Here is an 11575-nt window from a genome sequence, read left to right on the forward strand (position 1 = left end):
ACACCACCAGGGCGCCTCAGGTGACCTACAGGTCCTATTTTTCAATTTGGGGAAATAATACTTCTAGGAGGGGGGTGTCTTTAGGACCCAGGGACACCCAGGTCCACAGAGTGAACTCTGGGCCTCAGTCAGAGCTGTGGATGTGATCCACACTGTGTGTGTTGCCTGGACTAGCTGCTGGTCCCGGAGCCCTTGGTGGGTGCCAGTCAGCTCTGCCCGTGTTACAGTCCTGCCTGCATCCCAGATTAGGGGTCCTTAGCTCTGCCTCTGGCACCCAGGGCAGTGATGCTACATTGGCAGAGTTCTTACAGGGTTCAATTCCCGGTCAGCGAACCCCAGGTGCAGCCACCACCCGCCTGTCTGTGGAGGTTGCTTGCTGATGGGAATCTGAGCAGAGCTTCCTAGAATAGACTCGGAAGAAATGCCTGGCAACCACCTTCTAAAAATCAGTACATCAAAACCTTCCGGATCTCAATGACCAATCGCATCTGACCAGGTGGGCGGGGCAGGGCAGGGGTGGGCGTGCCCTTCCATCCCATCATGCAAGGTTCCCATGGCAGCTGACAACCCTATTCTCCACGTGCCGTCATCTCCTTCCTTCCTTCCTTCATTCATCCGACCACACACTCACTCATTCACTCTCGCACCTTTGCTAAAAGCAGTCTTGCGAAGATTTTATTGACTGTTTTCCGGCTGCGGAACGGCCAGGTGGGGCTTGAGCCCTGAGCAGGGTTGGCAGGGGCAGCGCTCAGCTCAGTCCTGCAGTTTGCTGGAATATACCTCGGCCCTGTCCAGGGCAGGGCCCCGGTTCACCGACGAGTATGACGGCTCCGTGGCCCCCAGGGACTTGGGAACAGCCTCCTGCGTGATCTGGGAGTCGTGGGTCAGTTCTCCATCAGCGTTCCCCATGTCCCTGGCGGAGGGATGAAGAGAGCCAGTGTTAAGGGGGCAAAGCCAACCAAGCCCCTCCCTGCAGAGGGGCGGGCCTCACACACATTGCTTTCACAGACTATGTCTTAGGCACGCCTTCTATGGAGCTTTTACTGGTGCCACACCCTGAGGATAGGTTCCTCACCAGACCTGCTCCGGCAAAGGCCAAGATTGTATGGGAGTGTCATAGATTAATTGTGCCCCCGCCCCAGATCTGTGTGGTAAACCCTAACTCTGTGAAGGAGTCCACACGGTCACGGAAAGTCTCTCTAGGAGCCAGAACCCATCGGCAGCCACGTCCTTGTGTGAAAGGCGTCCTGGTGGCACCGTGGTCAGAATCAACGCTAAACCGAGAACCAAAAGGCCAGCCCACCAGCCGCTCCTCTCCTGCGGCGATCCCAGCGCAGGAACCCCTGAGAGCGAGACAGGCCTCTATGTGGCTGGATGGACGAGATGGCTCACGAGAAGTTCCCATCTGGAAATAAGGCTTTCTCATGTGAATGAGGCCCTATCAGTGGCCCGAGGTGCCCTAGTGGCGCAGAGGATTGCGCGATGGGCTGCTAACTGAAAAAGCAGCAGTTCGGAACCACCAGTCGCCCTGTGTGAAGAAGACGAGACTTTCGACTCCCATGAAAGAGTTACAGCCTCGGAAAGCCGCAGGGACAGTTCTCCCCTGTCCTACCTACAGTGTCGCTCTGAGTCAGAACTGACTCAATGGCTGTGGGTTTGGCTTTGAGTTGGATCGGTGTAGGGGGTGTTTTAAACCAATCCCCTTTGAGATAGAAAAAGACCAGATTAGGCCCAGAGAAAGATGCACATGTGGAGGAAGACCCAGGCCACACACACACGAACGTCCCAAAGAGGCAAGGAGCCATGAGAACGCCCACTGCCTTTGAATGGACTCTGAAGTGACCCAGAGGACAGAACAGAACTTCCCCAGAGGGGTTCCATGGGAGCAAATGGTCACCTCTCTCCCCCTTGGATCAGCTGGTGGCTTTGAACTGCTAACCTTTCACTTAGCAGCTGGGTACTAACCAACCACTATGCCACGAGGAGCCAAAGCTGAAGAGACAAGTCCTTTCCCCCAGAGCTGACAGAGAGGGGAAGTGGGCCCCTAGAGCCTGAAGGACAAAAACATAACTGTCTGGTTGTGAAAGGCACCCTCTTGTGGTGTTTCTGTGTTAGCCACCCTAAGGGACGAAGTCAGGAAGAGGCCTCAGCGGCCAACAGCAACCACACTGTTCACTGCGTGACCTTGGTGGAATCCAGGGCAAGGAGTGCTGGGGGTGGGGCCTAGAGAGACTATGCAGGTGGCATTCCAAGGCTAGGGACAGGGAAAGGTGACAGAACTTTGGGGAATATGGGAGGTTGGGTGCAGCTGGGGCAGGTCTGGCGGAGGTGGTGGCAACAGAGCCAGGTGAAGCTCAGATAACAGGAACCTCCAGGACCAGATGGGAGTCCCCAGGTGCAATCAGTTATGGGCTGGGCTGTAACCAAAGGCTGGAGCTTGAGTTGTGTTGGAACACCGTTTGCAAAAGGGGCTCCTGATAGCATAGTGGCTATGCATTGGGCTGCTAACCCCAAGGACAAAAGTTTGAAGCTACCAGCCGCTCCTCTGGACAAAGATGGAACTTTCCACTCCTATAAAGGATTATGGTCTTGGAAATCCACAGGGGCAGTTCTGTCCTATTCAAGTCAGTGCTGACTCAGAGTGACCTCCTGTGGGATTCCAAGACAGTAACTCTTTGCAAGAGTAGAAAGTCCAGTCTTTTTCCCTCTTAGCTGCTGGTGGTTCCAAACCACCAACCATGCCGATCACAGCCCGCTGTGTCATCCTTGGGCTGTCTTGATGACTCACTCGCTCACTCACTGCCATCAAATGGATTCTGACAAGACTGGAACCCTTTATAAAGAGTAGAAAGTCTCAGAATCCAGCCTCCATTGAATTCCCTCTGGCCATTAAGCAGCAGTGGTAAATAGCTTTGTCCTCAGGCAGAGGGCATCGGAGAGTGGGTTACTGTCCCTCCCCTGGCCAGTCCTGGGAGAAGAGCCTTAGGGGACGTACCTGGGAGTGACTTCAATACTAATTGGGGTGCTAGAGTCACATAGTCATGAGTCATATCCTGACTGCCTTGGTCAGAGGGCCCTGGACCAATCTTGTAAGCAATTCTGTCCCCCTTAACACGTGTGTCCCAATCATGGCTCCAGACCCACCTTGACAGTCCCACCTGTCACAGCGCTGCATCGATCTGCCGCCAGTGCTGCTTGGTGACAGCTCCCTTTCCATGTCTTTTAAAGTCTCTGAACCTCTGGGAACCGTGGGCGCCATGCTGACCTCTTGCCAAGGGGCTCCCTCATCCAAATGATATGTCTTTGTCTCTCCTTATTCACATTCTCCTTACATTCTATTTGAGATTTGGGGTCTCTTTGGTACCCTACGGATTACTGGTGGCAACTGGTTACCAGTTGAGCTGCTAACCCCAAGAGAAGCAGTTCGAAACCACCGGCCCCTCTGAGGGAGAAAGATGAGGCTTTTGACTCCCACAGAGTTACAGTGTAGGAAGCCCACAGAGCCAGTCTGACCCTGTCTGAAAGGGTCGCCGTGAGTTGGAATTGACTTAATGGCATTGAGTTTGGTTTTTGTTGTTGCTGTTGTTGTTGTTGTACGCTAAAGCAGAGCCCACCCGGAGGTGCCTCAGAAAGAAGTCCTGGCAACCTATGTCTAAAATACGGAAAACCAAAGGGAGCACAGTTCTACTCTGACACAGGGGGTGCCATGGGTGGGGGGTCAACTCCACCGCAGCCGGCACCAGCTCAATGCTAGCTGAAGGCTAATCTCATCTGTAGTTTCATTAATTTCACCCTCAGAGAACAGCCTGATTTCCCAGTTCACCACCTACCCCGACTTCCCTACCCTGCCAGCACCCACACACTGATGGTTTCTCTCCACTTCCCTTCGCTCTGAGCAGCTTTGCTGTCGGGGTCACCTCTACCCCTCAGCTAGCACAGGCTCTTGATCTCCAGAGCCCCCTACTGAGATGCACCCATGGGGTAGGCAAACCCAAAGAACTCACTGCCAACAAGTTAATTTTGGTGGCATAGGGGGTTACCAGCTGGGCTCCTAACCACAAGGTTGGAGGTTCAAATCCACCAGTGCTCCTCAGGAGACATGGAAGGCTTTCTGCTGCCCTAAAGCTAGACAGAGTCAAAGGGGCAGTTCTACTCTGTGCTATAGAGTCACTCTGAATCAGATGGGGGCTGGCCAGTATTTACTCTTATCCCACTTCCCAGACAAGGAACCTGGGGTCCAGAGAGGGTCAGAAACTCCAAGTTGCACAGCTGGCAAGTGACAGGGCTGGATTTGAATCGGCGGTCTGGGTGTGGAACCCTAAACAGGATGCTGAACCCTTGACCTCGAAGCTGAATGACTTGTCCCTGAAGCCCTACAGTTGGGAGATAGAAGGGAACCCAGGGTCCCCCACCTCCCCACCCCAGGGCTCTCCTCGGCTCTGGAAGTCCTGGGGATGGAGCATCCCATGGCACACCCCCTCCCATCTGGGGGTGCTCACACGAAGCTGAGGATGATGGCGCCCGCGAACCCTATGAGCAGGAAGAAGGGCAGGGAGCCCAGGATGGACGTGATGACGATCATGCCTCCGCTCCGCCGGCCCGGCCACGTGTCGATCGCCAAGTAGGGGGTGACTGTGTGGAGACACTTCCCAGTTACTCCCCAAAGATTCGCCATACTCCCCAGACCTCGAGCCCGCCCCTGGGGTACCCCCTCAGGGATGAGCCAGGGAACCCAGCGTTGTGTCTCATCTCAGCCTGCATCCCACTTCTTCCAGTTCCTGTGCTGTGAGCCTCTCCCTGGGGGGGGCATCTTTTTACATAAATGTGAATTATGAGCAAACTCTTCTATCAAGATGGGTATCTAGGGATAAGGTCACTCACTGCCAGCAAATTGATCCCCACTTTTGGCACCAGGCAGTCCACTAGAGAAAGAGGGGCCATCTGCTCCCATAAAGAGGTGCAGTCCCAGAAACTCACAGAGACAGCTCTACCCTGTCCTGCAGGGTCGCTGTGAGTCAGCATCGACTCCATGGAAGTGAGTCTGCTGCTACAGTAGTGACAGTAAGGATCCCCTGCAGGCCCTGCCTTGGGCCCCTGCCCCCTGCCCTTGTCACCTCTGGTCCCCATTCTGTGGTGGCCTTTTCCACATGAGGCTTGGTGTTGCTAGGTGTTTGGAGAGGTTACAATGTCAATGGGTTGGTTGGGTAACAATGTTCCTTAAAGAATGGAAGGCTCAGAGCTCCAGGCCTCCCACCTGCTCTGGAGGATGCCTTGCCTAGCTCCTCAGGAAAGAAAGGGCGGGAGGGAGAAAGGAGTTCTGGGCTGAGCTGTTTCCAGGTGTGTTTGAGGCGGGGGCCCAGTGGGCTGAGGGTTTTGTTGGGGAGACTTCCATTGCTGGCTTTGTGAATCTTTGTCCCCATGTGGTCTGTACCATCTCTGCCTTCCCCAGCTCCTCTGCTGTTCCCCTCCTCCCCGCCTCCCCCCAGACACTTACGGCGGCTGGTACGGATGGGGTCCGACCAGAGGGTCTGGTCCTGTACCAAGCCTGTGGACATATTGACCAGGACGTACTTGAACCTGGAAGGGGACAGAGTGGGGGTGACTTCTACCCTGTGCCCCAGCCATTGGGAGCTGGGAGGAATGAGGGGGGGCAGGTGGTACCACCAGGGTGACCCTGGACCTCAGCATGGGCTGTTGCACACGCCTGACCACCTGGACCCTGTCCCCAGCCTAGACCCCTCCTCATCCAGGAAGCCTTCAGAACCAGGGCCCGCTGCTCACCAATCCCCTTGGAGCCCCTGTACCCCCATCATATATTTAGCCTGGGGGTCAGGGCGGAGGTGGAGGCAGTGTCTGTTGAGTTTTAATACTTTTGTTCTCCTAGCATTTTTACCTTCTACCTTTCCCAGCCAGAGAGGCTCTGGGGATCCACAAGTTAACCTATTGGGCTGCTCACCGCAAGGGCAGCAGTTCAAATCCATCTGGAGAAAGATGAGGCTGTCTGCTCCCATACAGATTTAGTCTTGGAAACCCCAGGGAGCAGTTCTACTCTGTCCTATAGAAGGGCTGAGTTGGAATCGACTCGATGGGAGTGAGTTTGGTGGGTTGGTTTTTATTCCGTGCCAAATTCTTGGTAGAGTAATGAGGACCTCACCAACAACACAGAAATACTACTCTCCCCACTCCCGCTGCCCCTGGACAAGGGTGACGTTTTAAATGCAGGAGCCTCAAGCAATTGATCCTGGGCTTCCCAGGCTGCCATGGCAGCACAGTGAGTTATGAATTGTGCTGCCACCTGGAAGGTCAGCAGTCTGAAACCGCCAGCCACTCCGAGGGAGAAAAATGCGGCTTTCTACTCCTGTAAAGAGTTACTGCCTTGGAAACCCACAGAGGCAGCTCTACCCTGCCCTATCTGGTCATTATGAATCAGAATTGACTTGGTGGCAGTGAGTTTGCAGGTTTGTTTGTTTTTTTCATCTTCACGGAAAGCAGACTGCCTCATCTTTCTCTTGCAGGGAGGCTGGTGGGTTTGAACCACCAACCTTTCAGCTAGCAGTTGAGTGCTTAAGTACTGTGCCACCAGGAATCCTTAATGCGGTGTGATTCCTCACAGAGGAAAACCTCAGGAACTATGTGTGGAGATGAATCGGCCTCTGAGGTGGGGAGCGCAGGTGTGGGGAGACAGTCCTCAGGGCTTCAGCTCAGGGGCCCGCCCCTCTTTGTACCAGCCACACTCCTCTAAAGTGAAGGGTTTGCCTGGGGGACAGGGACACATATGGTGAGACTTCATCACCGCCAGGGTCCCCGGTAATGAAAATGGGGCTCCTTGTCCCCAAATGGTTGAACCTTTCAAGGCGGCAATGACAGAGAATTACAGTAGCCCATATGCCCACCCCAGGCTGCCCTCACAGCTGTTCAGACCCACCTGTATTCTGTAGCCGCCGACAGGGGTGGGCTGCAGAGGCCCTGGAAGTTGGGGTCCAATAAGCAGGTGTGGTTGCCACCCACCCTGACCAGGTACGCATTCAGGATCTCCGAGGCCTGAGACACATCACCAATGGCGTCCAGGCTGGGCAGATCACCGCAGGGCTGCAGTTCAAAAGCTGCAGCCTTGTAGGGGCCTGTCCGCCCGCCCTCCGTTTGCCTGAACGTGGCGCTCAGGGGGACACCGCTGCCATCCTGCACAGAGACGTTCCCGGAGCTGGCTGCAAGGGCAATGTGGAAGTGAGGTCCTGGCTGCCCCAGTAGGAGGCACTCCCTCCGTCTGTCTTCACGCACTCCCTAAGCCTAATAGTAAAACCAAGCCTCAACCAACTTTACATGGAGGGCCAGAGTCTATGACTAGCTGAAGCAATGCTGCAAGAGAAGAATAAAGTAGGAGGACTCACATGCCCTGATTTGAAAACATGCTGTAGCCCTGGTGGCATAGTGGGTTGCTAACCACAAGGTCAGCAGTTCAAAACCACCAGCTGTTCTTGGGCAGAAAGATGAGGTTGTCCACTCCTGTAAAGACTTCTAGGCTTAGGAACCTATAGGAATGGTTTAATTCTGTCCCATAGGGTGGCTTAGAGCTGAAATGGACCGGATGACAGTGAGTTGGTTTGTACAGCCACAGTGAGCAAAACAGGCTGGCACTGGTGGAACAATGGAACAATGGAATAGAATGGAGAGTCCAGACATGAACCCATGCATACCTGGTCAGCCGATTTTCCACAAGGGTCTTAAGTCCATGTGGTGGGGGAAAGAAGAAGCTCCCCAATAACCGGCGCTGGGGAGATTGGACTTCCACATGCAGGAAAACGAAATGGGATCCCTGCCTCACACCATACACAAAAATCAAATACAAAATGATTTAGGACTTACCTAAAGAGAGAATAAAAGGCAAATGATAGAGACCGAAGTGTATTAGTGGTTAGCAGGAGCAAGGGGAAAGAGGGGTGCTGGTGGTAATGGCACTGATTTAAGGGTGCTGTTGTTAGGTGTTATTGAGTCAGCTCCAACCCATAAGAACCCTCTGCAAAACAAAATGAAAAAATATGCCGTTCTGTGCCATCCTCACAATTAATTGTTCCTATGCCTGAGCTCATCCATGCCACCACTGTGTCGGTCCACCTTCACCTCCTTCACTGCCCCTCCACTTTACCAAGCATGATGTCCGTCTCCGGGTCTCTGTCAAGTCGCTCCTGACAACATGTCCAAAGTATGTAAGACAAAGTCTTGCCATCCTCCTCTTTAAATATTGATGGTGACTTTTCCCTCCTACTCATTGTTTGTATATTTATCTTATTGTTATTTTAACCTTACCACTTTATTTTGTTTTTGATTTATATCATTTCTGTTGGGTTTCCCAGTTTGTGAAGCACGGGAGTAGATACGCAGAGATAATAACTGATGGAAGGATTTATAGGGATGTAGGGATGGAGTAGGGTGAGACAGGGAGGGTGAGGGGGCTTTGTGAGGAAACAGTGAATGTAGGAGGTGGGGAGAGAGGACTGGAACTGATTGTGGTTACATGACTCATTTTAAAGGCGATTTAACCGTGTGTGTGTGTGTGTGTGTGTGTTCTAACCTTGATTGTGGTACTGATTGTACAATTCTTTTTGACATGATTTAACTATTGAATTGTATAACTTGTGGATTATATGCCAGTAAAACTGTTTTTTAAAGAAGTCTTGCCATCCTTGCTTCTAAGGAGCACTCTGGCCGTACTTCTTTTCAAGGCCGAGTTGTACACAGGGCTTGCCATTGCAAACACTGCTCTGGGGCCTCCTGGGAAAGGACTTGGGTTGGAGGAGCACCTGAGAGGTCTGGATTCAGATTCCAGCTCTGGGAGCCCCGGTGAGGTGGTCTAGGCCTCTGAGCCCTGACGCCCTTCTCTGCAATTGGCACAGTGCTCAGCTGCTAACTCAATGGACAGAGGCTCCAGTCCACCCAGAGGCCCTCAGAATAAAGGACTGGTGATCTATTTCCAAGAACACAGTCCCTGAACGCCCTATGGACGAGGTTCTACTCTGACACATGTGAGGGTCCTCTTGGGCCAGAGTTGACGTAACAGCAGCTTGTTAATAGTTATAAGCGCCTTAAAACTCAAAGCTCACTGCCATCGAGTCGATGCTGACTCACGGTGACCCTATAGAACAGTTTAGAACTGCCCCCATGGGTTTCCAAGACTGGAATTCTTTAAGGGAGTAGAAAGCCTCACCATTCTCCCATAGAGTGGTGAGTGGCTTCAAACTGCTGGCCCTGCAGTCAGCAACCCAATGCATACCTTCGGTGCCACCAGACCCACTTGCCATGTGGTATGAATATTAACCCTAAGGCTGTGAGTAGGAAGTGACTTGCTGGTAGGTAACAACAAAGCAGGTGCTATTATCCCCCCAGGGCAGGACAGGTGTGTGTCCCTAGCACTCGGCTCAGGGGTATGGCAGATCAGCCACTGGTGTGTGTCGGTGTGCTGAATGGGGTCTGCACCTGCAGGTTTAGGGCATCCCCACCCCTCCCCATCCCTTCCTGCCTCCCTCTCCCCTTCCCTGTGGACAGGAGCAGCCCCTAGCCAAGAGATGGATGGTAAGCTTCGGTAAAACCATCTGTACCCCCAGGCCCCTCTGTCCATTCACACTGCACACATGGCTGCACGCAGTTCTTGAGCACCTGCTGGCTCCTTACCTGACTCGGCCAGGACATACAGGTAGACCTCATAGTTACCAACCAGGGCGGCAGAGCTGTCAAACATGCAGAGTGGCTTCTCCAGGGCCACCGTGGTGAGCGTGGGGTTGTTGGTGGCAAAGGTCACGCTGGCCAGCTGGGGCTGGAGGTCCACGGCTGGAGGGGGCAATGAGGATGGGTGCCGAGAGATTAGCGGAAATGTCCACCCTCACGGGCATGTCTGCCCAGGCAAATGCCATCGTGGCGATGTGCAGTTCTTGAGCTCCTGCTGTGTCCCAGGCACAGGGGACACATTGGGAGCTGATCTCAGGGGGAAGCAGTAGCCCTGAGCCACCTATCTACCAGAAAGGGGTCAGGCCAGCACAGCTGCTCCCATCCACACACCTACCTCAAAGCACTTCTGGCCCCGGTCAGCCCTGCCATGTCATCCCCCACCCTGTTCACCTGGACCCTACTCACTGCCCCATGGCCGGCCCAGGGCCCCCAGGCTGTGATCGACTCCCTAACTGTACCATGCCCGCTCTGGCCACTGCCCTCTGGGCATGGACCTCTCTGGAGGGACAGTGAAGTCCAGCCTCACGGTCTGCACGTCCCTTGCCACCTGCTCTGGACATGTGCACACACACCGACACCAGGCGGTCCAAGCAGGTGGCCCGTGCTCCCTCTCCAGCCTACGCCCATCTGCTATGCCACAGTCCTCACCTGTGTTCTCCCAGTGCCCGCCACAGGACTGCTGCTCTCCATCCCCACGGGCGGTGGGGAAACACAATGACTGCTTGCTAGTCTTGTTCTTATTGTCACTATTATTAATACAGATCCCTGCGTGTCCAGCACCTGCACAGGACCTGGCCCGGCGCTGCCACGATGGCTGGCTATCCCTGGAGTGAATAAACGAAGTCTCCAATGACGCTCATCCTTATCCGGGCTCCCTGGGTCTCCCGGAGGGGGTCGGGGTCCAGGCTGCCCAGGTAGGGCGCCCTCCTCGCATCCTGCGTACCTGAGCCAAGCTGCAGACAGCCGAGGGACAGCAGGACCCCAAGCACGCGCATCGCCCCGATGACCAGCCGCCGCTAATCCAGGCTCCGGCTCCGCGCATCTCCGCCGCGCCCCGCCTGCACTGGGCCCTCGGCGCCCCGCCCCGCCCCAACCGCGCCAGCCAATCCGCCGCCTCCTCGCGGGCTATTTGCATAGAGCCCCGCCCTGTCCGTTCGGGCTTCTTGGTGTTTCAGTCGTGTGTGTGTGTGTGTGTGTGGGGGGGGGCTGGAGGGCGCTCTGGTGTCTGCGCAAGAAAGGCGTGCCATTACCAAAGCGCCTACTGCGTGCTAGCTAAGGCCAGGCAACATTTGCATGATGTCTCTTAACTTCCTTTGCCGTATCTTAAACCGTCCACTATAACCACTCACATACAATTCTGCTGTTCGCTCCCCTCCAGTGGGGTTATACAGTCATCAATACTATCAGCTCCTCCCTCCCTCCCTTCCCGACCCCTCTCTTCCCCTACCGTCAGGGCTGCAATTCTGATGTTTGGGGTTGAAAGGGGAGTTGAGGGCGGACAGTTTGGCCACCTTGCTGCCATCGGCTGAAGATGTCTTCAGACACTGACTCAGCTCCGTATCCATGACCAAGAGAACACAAGAGCTCTGCTCCGGATCTTTGCCTGCTTCGGACCCCCAGCCTGGCCCCGATCTTTGGCCTGCTCGTGGGTCTCCAGCCTGTGCAGGCTCTCCACCTAGCGGCCTCATTCTCTTGATTTTCTGATCTACTAGCGGGAGCACAGAGCAGTGATTCTACATGGGCACCATCTCCAAACTGTCCTCACTTGACTGCTTGGCCGAGCGCTCCTGGACGGCTCACCGGAAATGTCCCTGCAGCCTCTTCCAGTTGAAAGCTAAAGAAGCAGCTTGATTTG

The 11575-nt window shown here is 54.5% G+C and overlaps 1 protein-coding gene across 1 annotated transcript; it reads right to left on the minus strand.

Moving 5' to 3' along the window:
* Positions 1-682: 682 nt before the first annotated feature.
* On the minus strand, positions 683-10715 carry UPK3A (uroplakin 3A). The gene is made up of 6 exons (XM_075552654.1): positions 10664-10715; positions 9667-9822; positions 6926-7205; positions 5495-5577; positions 4500-4632; positions 683-913 (listed from the first exon to the last, which is right to left on the minus strand). The coding sequence occupies exons 1-6, from the start codon at positions 10713-10715 to the stop codon at positions 754-756; spliced, it is 864 nt and encodes a 287-aa protein (XP_075408769.1). The 3' UTR covers positions 683-753.
* Positions 10716-11575: the final 860 nt, after the last annotated feature.

Source organism: Tenrec ecaudatus, chromosome 6, assembly GCF_050624435.1.
Source record: "Tenrec ecaudatus isolate mTenEca1 chromosome 6, mTenEca1.hap1, whole genome shotgun sequence".
Lineage (NCBI taxonomy): Eukaryota > Metazoa > Chordata > Mammalia > Afrosoricida > Tenrecidae > Tenrec > Tenrec ecaudatus.

Excerpts from the sequence above, each read along its gene's own strand:
- UPK3A (XM_075552654.1), bottom strand. The coding sequence starts at position 10,715 with ATGCGCGTGCTTGGGGTCCTGCTGTCCCTCGGCTGTCTGCAGCTTGGC. Across the intron at positions 7,206-9,666 it reads GTATGTCCTGGCCGAGTCAG|CCAGCTCCGGGAACGTCTCT; the intron begins GTAAGGAGCCAG and ends TTGCCCTTGCAG. Across the intron at positions 4,633-5,494 it reads CCCCATCCGTACCAGCCGCC|TCACCCCCTACTTGGCGATC; the intron begins GTAAGTGTCTGG and ends GTCTCCACACAG.